Below are 17,391 nucleotides of genomic sequence, written 5' to 3'. Positions count from 1 at the left end.
CGGTGGGAGTGGAGCCGGCAGGTGCAGACTTGCAGCCCTGCACCCCCCCCTCCCCACTCCTGCGGCCTCCCTGCGCCCTCCTCATGTTCAGCTGTCTTTTCCCATCATGCACACGGGACCAGGCACGTGAACATGAACACACAGACCTGTGGGGACCCCTTCCACACCGCCGTGGAAGCTGTTGGAAATGATCACGAACCCTTTTCCATACAGAGGAAGGCCTGGAGCTCAGAGAGGGGAGGCTCCTTTCCCAGAGTCAAGCAGCCTGTGTGGGCCGGGGCCAGGAGTTGAGCCCAGGTGTCTCTGTGTCCGCACCGCCCTTCAGTGCTGCTCATACCTGCTGCCTCCGGCCGTCTTCTTCCCTGCAGTTGAGTCCTTCTGCTCACCTCCATCAGGTTTCCTGGGAGGGAATGCGCATCTCTGGGTCCGAAGGTCCCCGGAGGCCTCTGATGGCTCCTGCCCACTGAGCCCACATTGCCACCTCCTGGTCTGCCTCTCTGCCCCCATTCGCGCCCGGGGCGGTGGACGAAAGGCTGGTCAGGCTCGTAGCCCAGATGGGCCGCCGCTGTCACTGCACATAATGGCGAAACTAAGGCCCAGAGAGGGGAGGCTTGCCTGGAATTCTCGTCGAGGGTTCCCTCCGCCACCCCAGGCTGCTTTGGGCCCATCTCAACGCACATGTACACGGGACACATCTGTGTCTGTGGCCCCCAAACCGGTGTGGGGGTGTCAGCCATGCGGCCATGGTTGGGTGCGATGGGGCAGTAGTACTGGGCCCTGGATCGGGGTCCCACAGCTGGGGTCCCACAGCTCCTCACGATACCCTGCTCAGTTGAGCCCTGGGAGCTGGAGTCTCCCAGGCCAGTGTCTGGAAAGTGCTCTGCAGATGAGAGGGCGGTGGAGAGAGCCTAATTGTCATTAAACGGTTCCAACCCAAAAGGAAAGTTACTATCATTTTGTTCTGTGTCCGCTTTCTGTGGGGAGAGGCTCCCTTCCTGCGGTGGGAATGTCATCACGGGACCACCCAGGGGCAAGAGCGGGCCAGGGCAGCGAGGGTAGACCAGGACGCTCTTTGAGGCAGAGATATGGGGTGAGGGGCTATTCGGAGCCTCCTGAACTTGAGGTCAGACGTGGGTGTGAAGGCGGGCTGTGGTATTTGGTAGGGTTGGAGAGCTGCCTGCCCCATTAATAAACGATGGTATCACAGGTGTCTGAGCCTCTCTTTCCCCATCTGTAAATGGGCACAGGAGCCCCTTACTCACAGAGGGGCTGTGAGGTCCCAGCGTCTGGCATTCAGTCAATGTTCATTCTCTGTTCCCTATTCTGGTGGGTGGGGCTCACTCCTGGCAGACACCTTCCCACAGAGTCCCAGGTAATCAGACAGACCCCTCCCTTATCATCATCTGCTGCCCCAGAGCTTCTAGGGCTCAGCCCTGGCACCAGGAAGTGGAGGCGGGCAAAGTGATACGTAAGGGACCAAAGTTCCCAGGTGGTGAGTACAGACAGAGGGAGCTGGAGGTGTCTGCGCAGGGCCGTTTCCCGCCAGTTGGGGGCAGCAGAGGGCAACGAGTGGCCGCCTGGGCAGCCACTCCCAGAGGAGAATGGAAGCCCCTGGGGTTTGTGTGACACCCCGCCCCACAGGGGTACAGGGGCCCGGCTGAGCTAAACAGGCCGCAGAGCTCACCACTGAGAGGAGGAAATAACTCAAATCAAGGAGCACCTCTGGGCAGCTGGGCCTGGCGCTGGTGGCTGAGCAGACTGGGCCCCGGTCTGCTAGAGAGCTGGGGGGCCCCTGAAAGAGGGCCCTAATGAGGGACGTCAGAATGGGGCAAGGCCTGGGGCCAAAACAGCCTTCCGGCAGCAGGAAGGGCCCAGACTGAGGTCGGCCAGCCTGGGGGCCACCAGGCAGCATCGCGGCCCTGTCGCCATCATGAGGCTGGCTAGCAGACGCACTCTGGAGGTCATCCTTTGACGGCTCACGGGCGGCTTGTTCCATCCTCACTAGTACTTCGAAAGGGAGCCGGGCAGTGTTCTGGCAGAGGTGGGGAGGTTGTCAGAGCTTGGGCCGAAAGTCCTGCCGATGGGTGTTCGAATCCCAGCTCTGCGGTGGTACAGTGTTAAAGTTCCTGCAGATCCTGGCCCACAGTACCAGCTCAGCCTCTGCCAACTGGTGGTATTCTTCTCTCCCTTTTATCAATGAGAGTGCTGAGGCCCAGAGAGGGAAGGTGCGTTGTCCCAGGTCACACAGCCAACTGGGGACAGAGCTGGCGTTTGAACCTGGGCCTCCCCATTTCCCCGCGTCGTCTTGTCTTGCCCCTGCCTCCAGCTAGCCTGGCCCCCAAGGGTCAAAAGGTATCTGTTCAGGGCAGAAGGAAATGGCTTCCTTCGTGCCACCCCACCCTGTGGCCCCTGCAGGCCCTCTTCTTGGGGGGGAGGGGCAGGGCTCAGATGCCTTCACTTCCCTACCCCTCATGGGAAAGTAAAGCAATTGCCTCTGTCACATCAAGTGGCATTTGGGTTGGATTATAGACATAATTATATCTGAGTCTTCAGGTGGGAATTGTTTCCAAAGCCAGGAGGCCCTCTTTGGAGGTGGCTGCAATGACATCTGTTTCCGATACATTGGGATGAGTTACTTTTCCTGTGGAATTGCTTAAAGAATGCCTAAAACAAGCCACAGTTGTTATTGCCCTGCTCCAGCACCTTAGATGGTCTCCAGCTCCCCAGCCGCCACCCCCCAGGCCGGTCCCAGCCTCAATGCCTTCCTTCTGACAGGCTGGTCCTGTCCACAGGCCATTTCCCTGCTTTGAGAGCCCCTTCCCTCCTCCGCGCGCCCGCACTCCAGCAGGCATCCCCTCCCCTAAGCTTCAGAGCTCAGACTGTGACTTAACCATCTACCAGACTGTGACTTTCTCAAGGGCAGCAACTGTTTCTGATTTATCTGAACCCTGGGCATTGAGATGGGGCCTCATGTGTGGGGGACACCTGCATGGGCTTATGCAGGGAAGATGTGTGAGAGAGACAGAGGGAGAGAATGAATCCGGTGAGTGAGTGCAGGGTAGGGAGGAGATGGGTAGGGAGCAGAGGTCCCTTCTGAGAGCCCCACTGGATGTCTCTGGGGCCAGGTGGACACCCATCTTGGGAAGAGTGGTCAGGACAGGTGACCCAGACCACCACAGAGCCCTGGCAAGGACACCAGCTCCTTGTTGTGAAATTGACCTTGACTCCACCCCATGGGTTCCCATGATCCCCTGGGGGCAGGACTCCCAGGTAAGCCAAGCCTGCAGATGGTAAATCACCCACGAGAAGAAATAGCCTATAAAATCCTCTCCCAAAATGGTGCGTTTTGTATCCTGTAGTGAAAAGGGCTTTAAAAAGCATTGCTCACTCAGGTGGATTTACGAGGCTGCCACTGGCTCTCACCTCTCCCTCCCACTAATGTTTACTCGTCCCTGGGGCTGTGGCACCCTGGGGTCTTGATGCTCCTTGGTGGCTCTTGGTCCAGGGAGAAAAAGCCACCTCTTCCCTGCCTTGCTGCTGCAGGTTTACTCCAGGCTAACTGCCACCCAGGCGGTGGGCAGGGGGAGAAACTGACTTCCCAGGAGACTCCTGTGGCCCAGCACAGAGTCAGAGTCCCCGCCATTCACACCCTTCCTTCCTGAAAGCCGTGGTCTCCAGAAGATTCCCCCCATTGGTGATTACCTGCAGATGGGTCGCCAGGGAGGGGAAAGATGGCATGCCCACACCAGAAAGGATTTAGACCTCAGCTAGACCAGTCCCCTCACTGTACAGGTGGGGAAAGTGAGTCACAGAGAGGCTAAGGCACTTGCTTAGAGCCTTGCCGTGTGATGATGGAATTATGGGAGATCTTGGCCTCTAGCACAGACTACCTGGATTGACCCCAGCTTGGCCACTTCCTGGCTGTGTGGCCCTGTGAACATTGCTCGATCTCGCTGGGCCTCCATTGTCTCATCTGCACATTGGGCTGTGACAAGGAATCAAGGAAAGTCATGTGAATCTCTAATACAGTGCCCGAAGCTTAGGGCTGAATAAATACCTGGCTTACTCTTACTAGCGTGTTGGAACGGTCCTCATTATTAGTAATAGCCGAGCTGGGTTCTTGGACTCCGATTTTGCGACTCTGAACATGGTTTCCTTGCCACTCTGCCAGGCGGCCTCTGCTGAGGGTGTTCCCTCATGCAAGAGTGCACAGAGCACAGGACAGGGAATAAGCCCTGAAGTCAATGAGTCACCCTGGGAAGACTGGCCTGGTGCTGGGACCTCCCACCAGGGCCTGGAGCGGGGAAGTGGGAGAAAGTAGAGATCTTGCTGCAGGGGTGAGGCCCCCAACAGAGTCAGCTTCCCTGTGGCCACACAGCCTTTGGTGCTGGACTCCTTCCCCCCTCCCCAGCCCCCTGCCCTGGGGTCAGGGCTGGCCAAGGGTTTAAACAGCTGATGAAGTGTTTGTGGCTGTCCAGACCTCTGGGACCGGCATATTATGCTAAGGCAAGTGTCGGCTAGCCAAGGGATTTATGGGGCAGTGAGTCACTCCCTGGCTGCCCTGGGTTATCACATCCCTTCCTGAGATCTGAGAAATGTGTGTGTGGTTTCTGTTCACTGATGCTACTCCATCCTGGGCCCTGGCATGTAGCAAGAGGGCCTCTCTGATGTCTTCATTTACCCCCTCCTACCTGCACGTGCTCACCTTCTTCCCAACTGGGTGCTCCCTTCGTCCTTCCTCCCAGGCTTCTTTTGGGGCCCCTTGACCCGGGTGTGCTCTCCACTGATAGGGGAGGGGTTATGCCCCATGTTATCAGCCTGGGCTCTGGTGGCTGTGTGTAACTTGGAGGTCACAGGTCCCTCTGACCAGACTTAGGGCTTCCGTACCTCTGCACCGTGACCTGTGCTGGGATCCTGCCTGGAATGCCTGTATGTGGCCTCCTTGCCCCAGATAACTCAGCAAGACCACCCATTGCCTCACTTTCAGTGTTTCTGTTATGCTCCCAAAAGCTGTCTCCTCCAGCAGACCCGCCCAGATTGACCACAAGTGGAATTCCTTTGAAAACCTCCCAGAGCAGAGGGGCACGCATGGGTGGCTCAGTTGATGGAGCGTCTGGATTCTTAATTTTGGCTCAGGTCATGATCTCATGGTTCATTAGATTGAGCCCTGCATTGGGCTCTGTGCTGATAGTGCTGAGCCTGCTTGGGATGCCTTCTGTTTCTCTCTCTCTGCCTCTCCTCAGTTTGTGCATGCACATGCGTGTATGTTTGTAGGCACGGGCATTCTCTCTCTCAACATAAATAAACACTTAAAAAAAAAACTTCCCAGAACATATTCTCAGCCTTTCTCCTTTTTTTCATATCATAAATACTTGTTCATTAGTTCAGGAAATATTTAGGAATAACTGTCATGTGTCCTGCATTGGGGACCCAGGCCAGCATGGGCCCCACAATCCTGTGAGGGAGGGAGGCATGGAATCAATACATGCGTAATTACAACTGTGGTAAGTCTGCAGAGGGACCTGGCCAACTCTGAGGGCATCTGGTAGGTACCTGAGGACAGATTAATAGGAGAGACTAAAGGGGGTGCAGGGTCCACTGGGCAAAGGGGGTTTCCATTCTAGGCAGTGGGAACAGCCTATGCCAAGGCCCTGTGGCAGGAGGGGCTGGCAATTCTGAAAGTCCCATTGAAGCCACTGGGGTTGGAGCCCAGGGGATGGATCATAAAGGGCTTTGGGGGCTTTGCCAAGGGGCTGGGCTTTTACCCCCAAAGCCCTGGGAGCTATGGAAAGGGGTGGAGCCTGTCAGTGCAAGATATGATCCGCTTTTTCAAGGACCATTCTGGATGGCCTTGGAAAATGGACAGGGGAACAGAGGCAAGCCTGAAGAGAGCAAAGCAGAGAGTAGGCCTCTGGGGGTGTCCAGGAAGGGTCAGGTTCACCTCTCCAGCTGCGCTGTGGAATCCTTGAGGGCAGAAATCCCATCCCTTCCAGGACTCCACACATGGGGAGAAACCAAAGAAGATATGGGTTCTACAGTTTGCTTTGATAAATTTCCGCTCTCTCTTTCCTTCCAGCTAATGGCTGAGGTGGCCCTTGGTGGTCAAAGTCCAAGCCATAAAACCCAAGACAATGACCGTGATGATGATAGTAGCTAACATTTCCTGAGTGCTGGGAAATGGGCTAAATTCTTTACATGCACGAACTCACTGACTTGTCACAACAACCTGGAGGTGGCTACTGTTGTCCTCATTCTACAGAAACTGAAACAGACTCGGATGGTTAGGTCACTGGCCCAGGGCCTGTAATCATTAAGTGGTAGAACCCTTTGCTGCCATGCCTCTTGGGGGCAGGGATGAAACGTATTTGCCTTTTCCCCAGGGATCCCTAGAGAGTGCAGTAACGCTGGGACCTAGGTGGAGTTTTAGGTGTGATGACAGCAGAAGGAGAGTTGTTCGGGGCAGGGGTCTCCAGCCCTGGAGAGGGGACAGGGCCACCTGCCAGGCTGTAAGACTCCGAGAAACACATGTTCAGGGAGCTGTGAAGGCGAAATTTCAGGGTGCGAGAGAAGCAAATAGGATGTCCTGAGATTCTGGTGCAAAGTGAGGTCCTGCACTCACATCAGGGGGATTATGGTAGCAGCAGCATTTTCCTCCCCTTTGACCCAAGCTCTGGGCTTATTTGTGGTTATGAATATGAGTCCACGTGGGCTGTTGTGTTCGGCCTGCGTGTCATTCTGTGTGTGCCTGGTGACAGCTGAGTACGTACGTATACTTGTGAGTTTGTTTCGGCGTATTTGTATCTTTATTTGCACGTTTCACTACTGTATGGGTGTTTTGTATGTGTGTTGGCCAGTGTGCACATTTGTTGATGTGTGTCTATCTGTGTGTAGTAGTGGAGAGGAGACTTGTGTGTTTACACATGCATTTCCTTGTGGGCACGCCCCCCCTTACGCATTTGTACGCATCATGTCTTTGAATTTGTGTGCACTTCTGGGTGTGTGTATTTCTCCGTGTGAACCTGTTTAAGTGTGGTTTTCTGGCAGTATTTTAATGCAAGAGCGACCCTTCTGTGCCAAGACGCAGCCGCCTGCCGGCTCTCTTGAATTGGTTCTTTCTGTGTGGCCCAAGTAGCCTCATGGCCTTGTCTGGGTAAGCTGGGGTGTGGAGGCCTTACCTTCAGAGGAGCACTAGACGATTGCAGAGGGTAATGAGGGCATAGGGTGGCCTGTGAGTAGGTGGCTACCAGGAAGCCACCAACTTAATCCTGGCTTAAAGTGCCTCCCCTCTTTCACCTGTCACAATGTCGGACATGCCACCATTAGTGAGTCATTCCCCAGCTGGGACCCTCTTTGTTGGAACATACTTCCCAGGGGAGGAAGCCAGGAAAGGTTGGCAGCCTGCAGAGAGCAGAGCCCCCGGAACAGGGAAGGAGGAACTGTGTATCTGAAGGACTGAGGGAAAGCCCGAGAAGTCCCTGGTCCTGTGAGTGCCAGGCCGGGGGGGAGCCCAGCTGTGGATGGCAGCTGCTCTCGCTTGAGCTGTTTAGAATCTCCAGGTATCAGTGCTGGAAGGGAGCCTGGTGATCACCCAACCCAGCCCTTATAACACAGAAGGGAAGACCGAGGCCTGGAAAGAGGAGATGTGGGGAGCCTGAGAGGTTCTTGAAGGGTGGAGTGTTGGTACAGCAAAGAGCACTGGGTGGGGAGCTGGGGCACCGAGGCTCTGCTGTGTTTCTGCTACGGCCAGTATGCCCAGCAGATCTCCTCTTCTGGGGCCGAGAGAGGTGGAACCATCTAGATGGATGGGGTCTTCCACTCCCGTTCCTGTTTTCCGGTGTGATTTTGGCTTTCGCGTGAAGCCGCAGAGGGACGCTGAGACACACCTGTTAAAACAGCTTCCTTCCTCGAAGGCTGTCTGTGCGGGTGCAGGCCTTGGAGATGGTCACTGGGGAGGAGTGGGGCCGAGGGAGAGCCTGCTGGATTCTGCCTCCATCCTGAGTGCTGTCTCAGTGGGAGTCAAAGGCTGGTCAGGCGCACCCCCTGGGCTGTTTGTTAGATGGGGAGAAGGCCCTGAAGGCAGGATCCAGGATGCAGGACCAAACAGATGATGGAGCTGGGAGATGGGGCTTCCCCTTGACAAGAGTGCCCACTGCGTGCTCAACACGGTACCCGGTGCTTCACACTAGGGTCCCAAGACAGCTCAGAGATCAGTGGTGACATGCCGCCTCTGGGCCCCCACTTGGTGGTGCCGGAATGCAAACCTGGGGTCCCCGAGGTGCTGCCTAGGTGACTTGGGAGGCTGGGCCTGGGCAAGTGTCCCCTCCCTGAGCCACCAGGCCCTCACTTATGACAGTGCTTTGCTCAGGGAGAAAGCACACTTCCCTTCTCTCCTCTGGTCTGGCCTGTGGTCCCTGGAGCCTGAGGCTGAGCCATTTGGTGTACACGTGCGGGCACATATGTAGAGGGCCCCCACCCTGCCCGCCCTGCCCACCCCAGGGGGTAGAACCCCCAGCGTGGCCGCCTGATAGCTCAGCCACTCTCAGTGAGGGGCTTAACTTCTCTGAACTTCTGTTCCCCGACCTGAAAACCCAAAACATTCTGAAATCGGAAGCACACATCCTCCCGGACTCCCCATAACAAGCCCATCGTCCTGGGCCTCCTGGGCCTGGGGAGGCGTTCAGTGAGTGCCAAGGGCAGTGACGCGGTGGGTCAGGAGCTCAGTAACTGGTAATCTGTCCTCGTCGGCCCTGCTTGGAATTGACTGAAGTGGCTGAATGAACACATCATGTGTCCGGAATTCTTGGGGGCCCTTAAGAAAGTTTCTCAGAATATCCTAAGGAAGGGATAAGGAGGGCTCAGATGTCGGGATGGTGGCTGGACAGGCGTTGTGGGGGGGCTGCCGAGAACTCGGGTCCTTGCAGCCAGAGACCCCACGGCCTCTATCCTCCACTCGGGACTGCCCTGCCTTTGAGTCAGTGACTGGATGGAGGCCCAGGGGAGCCTGTGGATCAGCTGGGATGGGCAGTGGGCTGTCCCAGAGAGGGGCAGAGGCTACACAGCTGTCCCCACCCAGTCCCCCCCAGGCAGCAGCCTCAGGTGCAAGCCCCTGGGCCTCAGTTGACCTCAGTACGGTGGCACAGCTGTCTGAGAAGCACACAGGAAAATGGCTACAGGCTGTGTTAGTCGAGGCCGAACACCCCATCTGGGGAGGCAGCGGGCTCCATCCGCACAGAGCGCACCGGCTGCTCGCTGAGCTTTAGACACCAGTCCCGGCTCCGGTTAATGAAAGCTGAGGCCTCCCCCTGAGCAGCCCCGCCCGCCCCCGGCTCACACACTTCGGGATCGCGATCGGGAGGCTCTGTGAGGCTGCTTTAGAAAACCGTGCTTGTTTCAAAGCCTTCAAAACCGCTAAACTGGAGGACACTGTAGCTCTGGGACCATTTTGCAAGGCTGTTCATTCATTCACTAGGCATGACACCAGCCCGTCCCTGCTGTGAGATAGCCTTCAGGCTCCTGCGAGAGCCCGGGCAGACTCCCTCCCGTGTGGTCATGTACCTTCTCAGGGCAAAAATTGGTGGGCGTACTACAGTCACCATCAGCAACGATAATAATGAAGCTGGCAACAGCCACCGTGTTTAGTGGCTTATTGTTTACTGTTTTACTGGTGATATCTTGCCTCTTGAACCTTCCTTCCCACAACCCTATAAAGTAGGTATCATTAGCCTATTTTACAGATGGGGACACTGAGGCTTGGAGTGGAGCAGGCCAGTAATTTGCCCACAGCTTGTCTGAATTCATATACGAATGCAGGTGATGTGAGAGGACTCCAGCTGGCCCACGGGTGTGATCAGCTGGGTGGCCTCCTGGGGAAGGCGGGGTAGAGTTGGGCCCTGGAAAGTCCACAGCTCTCTCTCTCTCTCTCTCCTCACTGCACCCCTTCACCCATTTCACAGATTGCTGCTGGGCCTTGCCTGCCATCTTCTGGCCAGGGGGGCTGTGGAGTCGGTCCTGAGCCCTGGTTTGCCTGCCCCCGCCCCCCGCTCCCCATCCTCAGCCACTGGGCTGTCAGGTCCACAGTTCTAGAAAGTGGACCTCAAGAACCCTGTTTTACTGAAAGAAGGGACATGATTTGTCCACTGCCTTTCACTAAGGTTGACTTGGGTTTAGAATAAGATTTTCTGACTTGAAGATGCTTCTTGAGTTTGGAGCTGCAGCCACCCCCAGAATCATGTCCCTGGACCTGCCCATGAAGGGACAGGAGAAAAGGCTCATCTCCCTTCATCCAGGGCTGGATAAGAAGCCGCCCTTGGCCCTCCACCCCATAAAGGAGGTCAGTAAGGAAGCTACGAGGCTGGGCGGGGTAGGGAACTGGCATCTGGGGTCTTGGATTAAGCTTGATATGTGGTTTTGGGTAAGTCCCTTCCTGTCTGCCCTTATATACAGACTTCTGGTCCCGAGTCCCCTTCCAGCCGTGGCTTTCTGGGATGATGAGCCCTTTGCTAAGTCTGCTAAATGCAGAGCCCTAAGCTGGGTCCTCAGGGGGACACAGGTCCTCCATGGTGGGCACATGTGGTATGGTGTGGTGGGGGGTTCATAGAACCTTCCCCAGTCCCCTGAAGAATCACTCTCCCAATGGACTCGAGCCTCCCGTTCTCTTATTAACTTGTACACTGCTTCCCTCCTCATAGTGTTAACGGCTATCTTGGTTACTGTGTCTAGTACACAGTAGGTTCTCAATGAATGTAAAGGAATGAATGAATGTTACAGAGAGTTTGAGACCCCAAGGTCATGGTCGGTTTGGGTGAGGGACAGTAGGCTTCAGGGAGGAGGCAGCTTGTTAGAGGAGCAGTAAGTATAGCCCTAAAGGGAGGGGTGAGGAGGAGGAGTGACACTCGCCCCACTCAACCTCCTAGAAGAAAGAACGCTTTTTTTAAAAAACAAAACAAACTCAGAAATAGGATAAAGCTGTCAGTACAGTTACAAAATGAACGACATAAATTGTGAAAAATGCTTCGCGGTTCTTCGTACCACAAGAAGTGTAAAAATTGTGAAATTGCCATCAGTGTGGAAAATAAAAACCAAGAAAAAGCACAAGCCCATGGGGGCATCGGCTTGGCAACACCTGCGAGAGAAGCAGCGCCCATCCAAGTTAGCCGGGTGTGTCTCCTCCTCCCCACCATCCCTGGCAGGAGGCCAAGGTGGGGACCACCCAACAGCAGATTCCTGCCTCCATGCTGTGTCCCCCGAGAGCCTTCTGATCCTTGGCCTGCCATCATTTGTGGGGCCCCTCCATTAGGGGTCACCCTCTGGAGGAGGCTCCCTCCTGCGGCCCCTCACACCTGTGAAATATTTGCTGAACTACAGCTGATTAGAGACCTTGGTGACACTGAGCTGCAGAGTGAGGAGGATTTGGACCCAGTGCCTGCAGGGACTGGATGCAGTGGTGTTTCAGCTAGTGCCTGGAGGATGTGCAGAGTTCTGACAAGTGACCATGGGGATAGATCTGCCTACAGAGGTGAGAGACTGAGGGAGAGGAAAGAAGGGTGGAAAGACAGGAAAAGGGAAAGCCCGAAGAGGGTGAGCAGTCCTAGTGGACAAAGCTCTGGCGTTAGGCAGCCCCGGAAGCTGTGTGTCCTCTGGCAAGACATCCTACCTCTCTGAGCGAGGTTTCTTCATTTGCAGTAAGGGGTGATGTTTCTCTGTCATTTTCTTGTTTGTGTTGGTGACATGGGATGATGTGTAGAACTAATGGCTCACCTCATCATGATGGGTGCTGGGGCCGTAGGGACGGGCAGATCGAGCCCATGTGCTATAACCCCTGCCCACCCCTCCTCCTAGGCCAGAGAGGGCTGCCAAGCCTCTCCTTTATTGATTAACTGTGGTGATCGCATTGTGGACAGCATTGACTTCCAAATGAGTTCGTATCCCATTTACTTCTGTCCTTATGTCACCTGGAATTGAGGCTGGGGTGGGTGAGATCCCCAGAACCCCTCTCAATTCCTCCATCAGGGAATTCCCACCTCCTTTGAGTTTTCCTCTCCCTCTAGCCTTCCGTGGTCCCACATCCCGGACACCCTGAGATCCCTAATCGCCCGTCACCTATAAAGGGAGGCCTGGTTCAACCTGGATGTGTTCAGCACCGTCCCCCTCCGTGTCTCTTCCGTGGGACCAGCAGCTCCTGGAGTTGGGGATGGGACTCAGCTCTGTGCTCCCGACGCAGCGCGGCCTGGTAGATGGACAAGTGAAACGGCCTGAATGGGGGCCCTGGCTGGGGCTGGCCCTGCGCCTCCTAGGAACGGACCCCTCCCCACCGTGGGTCATGAGTGGCCCTCTAGCGAAGGCTGCCCGGCCTTCCCTCTCACGTGGCTGCAGATCTTGAAGCATGCACTGGGGATGCTCCGCGAACCCTTCAGCCTCTGCCCGCGGCCTGAGCTAGGTGCTAGGGACCCTGTCCTTGAGGTGGTTGTCCCTGCTGGAGCACCCCTGCTGCGACCACGGCTGCAGGCAAGGGGCTTCACCCCGAGGGTCAGTGAAAGTCGCCTGCTGGAGGGAAGGCAGCCAGGTTAGGGGTCCAGGTGGCCAGGGTACTACCAGGCACCGGCCCCGGAGGACTGATCACACGCCAACTCTCAGAACCTTAGTTTTCCTCCTCTGTTAAGACCTGGGGCTGAGAACCCCGACCTCGCGGGTGGGGGACCGCACCGTGTCAAGCCGGGACGGGGTGCGGGCGGGTGGACTCCTCCAGGTGGGTGGGGGAGTGACCTCGTTCCGGGCAGAGGTGAGGGGGCCGCCCCTTCGCAGCCCCGCCCCCTCGCCTCCGGCTCCCCTCGCCCCCGCGTCCGGGGGGCTCGGGCGGCCTCGGCCGCGGCCGGCGCGGCTCGGCTCGGCGTCGCCATGGCAACAGCGGCTTAGGGGGCGGGGGCGACGTGGCGGGCTGGGCCGGGCGGCGCGGGGTGGGCTGGGCCGCGCTGCGCGGGCCGGGCCGTCGGCGCTCGGTCGGCGGGCGGGCGGCGCGGGCCGCGAGCAGCTGGGGCCGAGCCCGAGCCCGCGCCCGCCCTCGGCCGCGCGGCCGCCCGAGCCAGGGCGCGGGTCCCGCGCGGGTCCCGGGCCCGCCGCCGCCGCCGCCGCGCTAACCCCGCCTCCCCTTCCCCCTCTTGTCGCCCCGCGCGCAGGGCTTCCTCAGCCGCCGCCTCAAGGGCTCCATCAAGCGCACCAAGAGCCAGCCCAAGCTGGACCGCAACCACAGCTTCCGCCACATCCTGCCGGGGTTCCGGAGCGCCGCCGCCGCCACCGCCGCCGCCGCCGCGGACAATGAGAGGTGAGCCCGCCGCCGCCAGCGCCCGGCCCGGCCTCCGCGCGCCGCCGCCCCGGGATGCGCCCCGGAGGGCGCGGGGACAAAGCGCGAGCCGCGGCTGGGGCGCGCTGGAAGCGGGAGGGCACCGCACGCCGCCCCCCGGCAACTTGTGGGGCCACCTCGGACGGGGAGTCACGGCGGGAGGACCTTCCTCTCTCCCCGCGGGGCGAGGAGGAGGTGCCCGCGGCCCCGGGCGAGGCTGGGCGGGAAGTGCCCTCGCCGAGAAGTCCTGCCTCGCCTCGCCGAGGTGGGCATTGTTTCCCGGGCGGTGCAGTGCCCGGCGCTGGGGAGCGAAGTGGCGCCTCCACCCCCAGGACCCATCCCCCTGCCTCTGGAGCCCCCGGGTGTCCGATACAAAAGGCATTTTCGGCTGGGTTTTGCCGAGACTCAGTGGTGAGGGTAAGGGTGAACATCTGGAGGGGAGGAGCTGGGGGCTGGGCTGCTTAGGGGGCACATCTGCTCTAAGTAGGGCGCGTGCTCCGCTGGGGGCTGGGGTGAGCAGAGGGGGCAGTGCCGGGGCTCTGCGCCCAGGGGCATTGCCTGAGGCTAGGGAAGAAGGGCCTTATCCTCTCCGGTCTGGGCAGCTGCTCGCCTCCCTCACCTCTCCACTCCCAGGGGTGTCTCCTGTTCCCTGTTTCCTTTTCCTGGGCAAGCCTGGAGCAGGTGTGGAAATTCCAGGGGGAGGTGGCTTGTGGGGCAGAGTAGGAGAGGGAGGAGGAGGAGGTTCAGCCCGCTCCCAGTCGCCAGCCCCAGAGCAGGCTTCAGCGCGCAAGGGCAAGCCACCCTGTCCGCGTTCGGGGACGCTGGGCAGGCAGGGTCTCTCGGGGCCCAGGTCCCCCTCCTTGAGTGGTACCAGCCACGGCACCACTTGGGCACAGGCACAGTGATGGATTCCGGTGCCAGTTAGAACATGTCCCTGCGCAGCTAGCGGGGTTGAAAGAACAGGCAGGCACCAAGGAGCCTTTTCAGCATTCAGCCCCGACATCTCAGGCCCTTGGCATCTGCCTTCACAGGGCTGTGCCCCTGTGTATGATTGGCAAGTTGGCACTCCCTGTAGGGGAGGCACAGGTAGAATAAAAATGTCTCTCTCCTTCCCGTTGGCTCCAGCAGGCAGAGGAGTACAAGTTAGAGCCCAACTCCTGCCCAGGGTTGAGTGGCTGTTTTCACTGACACCGGGCATCTTCCTGGAGAGTACCCCTCCCACCCCCGGGAGAATCGCTAGACCTTTAATTTCCATTAGGCCAGAGGTGCTCTCCAGTGTATCCCCACCGCTGCCTGCCGCTGCTTTCCTGCCCCAGCTGCCAAGCCCAGCCTGAGGCAGGACCCTCAGCCTCTCTCTGATGGCCGTGGTGCCCCAGGGGACCAGGCGTGCCCCGGCAGGAGGATGTGGCCAGGCCGGAGCTCCGCGCTGGGTGCAGCCACTGCGTCTTTGAAAATCTCGCTTCCCATCTTTGTTATTGTCTGGGCGGCAGGCCGCCCGGTTTGCTGCCTTCCTCCCTCCGCCAGCCCCTGCCTCCGGCTTTCTTCCCCAGGAACATGCCCTTCTCTGCGCTTTCCTTGGCGGGGGTCAGGACCCTCTGCACCCGCATGCGGGGGCTTGTGTACGTACCCGTCTTGTGTGCATGTGTTGCTTGTCCGGGGAGCCGGAGAGACCACAGGCGTCCCGGCCTCCGAGTGTGTCTGCCCTCCCGGGAGCAGACAGCGTGCATGCCGTGTTTACCTCCCTCCAGCGGGAAGCCTGCACCAAGACGCCGGCCAGTGCTGGCCGGCCACCCGGCCTTCTGGTTGGAGGTCACGGCATGGCCTGGGTGGCCTCGAGCAGGTCGTGCCCGTCTTGGACTCAGGTCGGGTTACCCTCGCCACAGGCCGGAGGGGCAAGGAGTGGGGGTGCCGGGAGTGAAACTATAAGCCCATTGCTAGAAACGGTGCGAACAGTAGCAGTTGGAGCAGAATGTCACTGGCAGTGGCGTGGGATTGTCTTATTAATTTTCTATAAACAAAATCTGGCTTGGTGGCTTCTCTGGCACAGGAAGGGAGCCCAGATTTCTCATGGACAGGCAGAGAGACTGAGTTTGAAATCCCTCGACCCAGCCTTGGAGCTGAAACAGGCTTTGTCAGGACTGGGCTCTCCTGCTTTGCTGCTTTGCTTAGAAATAATAGATCTCTCAGCCGCTTCGGGGATGGATGGGGCAGGTACTTCTCTGGGGCAGCCCCTGCAGTCCTGTTTGGAGTTGACCGAGTTAAACCAACTATGGTGCGCCCCCCCCCCCAAAGAAAATGTTCACGGTCAAACGTGGGTGAGTGGAGAAGAGCCTCCCTCTACTCCGACGTGGTATGGTCGTGCTGTTGAAGGCTGGGAAGACAGAACGGGCTGCCTGTGGCTTGGCTTCACAGTGAGGAGGGGGGTGGGACCCTGGCTCCCTGGGACCCCCACAGGGCTGCCATGCTTCCGGCTGGGGAGGGGTAAGCACAGGCTGGGTGAGGGGATAGGAATGGGAGGGAGGGTGAGAGCTTCTAAGGTAGCAGGTGTGAGCCCCGGTCCCCACGGCTTCCCCTTTCAAGAAGCAGCACGGGGCACTCTGGGGCAGCCACTTGGGTTCAGACTTTGGCTGACGCTGTCTGCTTTAGGGACACCGGAGCGGCTTTGTTGCGTGCCGTCTGCTGTGCTCTGCAAACCGCTGTGTTGTGGAGGTTATTTTTTGCGCTGGAATTCTCTTCTCTGGAGGCTGGAAACCAGTTGGTTCGGTGCGGGGATCCCTGGGAAAGGAGTCTGGCTCAGGTGTGGGGACACTGAGCCTGGCCGGCTGGGGGAGAGGGCTGATGCCTGGTTGTGCGGCTGGGCTCAGGCCAGCCAGGGCTTGGTGGGCCCTGAGGGTCTCGTGATCCACAGGACAGCGTGAGCCTGTGTACTTATATTCCTGAGACAGCCAGAGGGAGGTTTCTAGCTGGTCTCCAAAATCCCTGGCCCCCTTAGACACTCATTTCTTCTCCGGAGGCTTTGGAAGTATGCGCCAAGGACGGGATCATTTCTCCTGGGTAGCAGACACGAATGCTGCTCCGGGGGTTTCCAGGTGAAAGGTGTGCTGGCAGAAGCACTTTTGTTTTGCAGGCTGGAAATGTGGCCACTTCATTTACAAGGCTGTCTTCATGTTGGGAAAAGCCATGCAGGATGTGGTGTTTCTGTCTTCCTGGAAGATAATTTCCAAGTCACTCGTTTATTAACGTTCTAGAGTAGCTAGGAGGGTCAGCCGGCAATATTACAGTTTCTCCCTGCTGCTGTTTCTGGGTGACTCCGGCCCCCCATAGGCGCTGAAAGCACGCCCACTCTGGCTCCCAGCCCTATAGTTACTCTGAAGTGGCTGTCCCCACCCCCTTCCCATTCTTCCCAGTTGGCTCGGTGCAGAGCTGATCGTGTAAACGTGGGCACGCCAGGTGCAGGGATGCGAGGCTGCTGTGCGCAGAGTTAAGAGATTGATGACCCCTCCTCGGAAATATGCGTGTTGCCTGGAGTTCCCACACCTGAAAGTTACTAATGGTGGGAGTCCAGGCAGAGTAAGGCTAGGGAGAAAGATCCTTGGAAATGGGGGTGGGGGCTTTCAAGAACCCACAACTGGCTCTAAGGAGGCAAGGATCAGTCCTGCCCTTTTGGGTAAGGCAGTTTTTGGAGAGGGGAGTGGAAGCTTAATGAGAAAGAGGGAAAATAGAAGATAGGATCTGTTTTCCGGCGTTAGTTGTTGACAGTAGGTGCAGGAGGGGCTGGGCATCAAGGCTTGGTGTTCCTTGCCTCCCTCCCTCCCCTCCCGTAGCCAGGGAGCGCCTGGTCCTCTGCCTTCCCTTGGGTGACGTCGAGATGATTGTGCAGTTTAGACAGTTTCCGGGAATAATGGGAAGTGTGTGATCTTTGGCTTTAAAGCCAGGCATTCTTGGGGCAAGTCGCATAACCTTTCTGAGCCTCGGTTTGCACATCTGCAGAATGGGCCTCATGGTGATAGTGTCCTTGGAAACATTAATGTTGCTATATTCAGCATGCGTTTAAT

General features: G+C 58.0%; 1 protein-coding gene across 7 annotated transcripts in view; it reads left to right on the top strand.

Annotated features, from left to right (window-relative positions):
• The window catches only part of LOC120233414 (DAB2 interacting protein), a 165,372-nt gene that overhangs the window by 72,722 nt on the left and 75,259 nt on the right, over positions 1–17,391 (top strand). For all 7 annotated transcript variants that reach the window (XM_039234643.1, XM_039234633.1, XM_039234634.1 and 4 more), the window contains one exon: positions 13,173–13,318. In XM_039234643.1, coding sequence (XP_039090574.1) covers positions 13,173–13,318 — 146 coding nt within the window. The remainder of the gene's footprint in view (positions 1–13,172; positions 13,319–17,391) is intronic.

This window comes from Hyaena hyaena, unplaced genomic scaffold, assembly GCF_003009895.1.
Source record: "Hyaena hyaena isolate Hyena2069 unplaced genomic scaffold, ASM300989v1 scaffold_90, whole genome shotgun sequence".
Taxonomy (NCBI): Eukaryota; Metazoa; Chordata; class Mammalia; order Carnivora; family Hyaenidae; genus Hyaena; species Hyaena hyaena.
The sequence above is the reverse complement of the archived record's forward strand: the minus strand, read 5'-3'. Positions and strand labels throughout refer to the sequence as shown.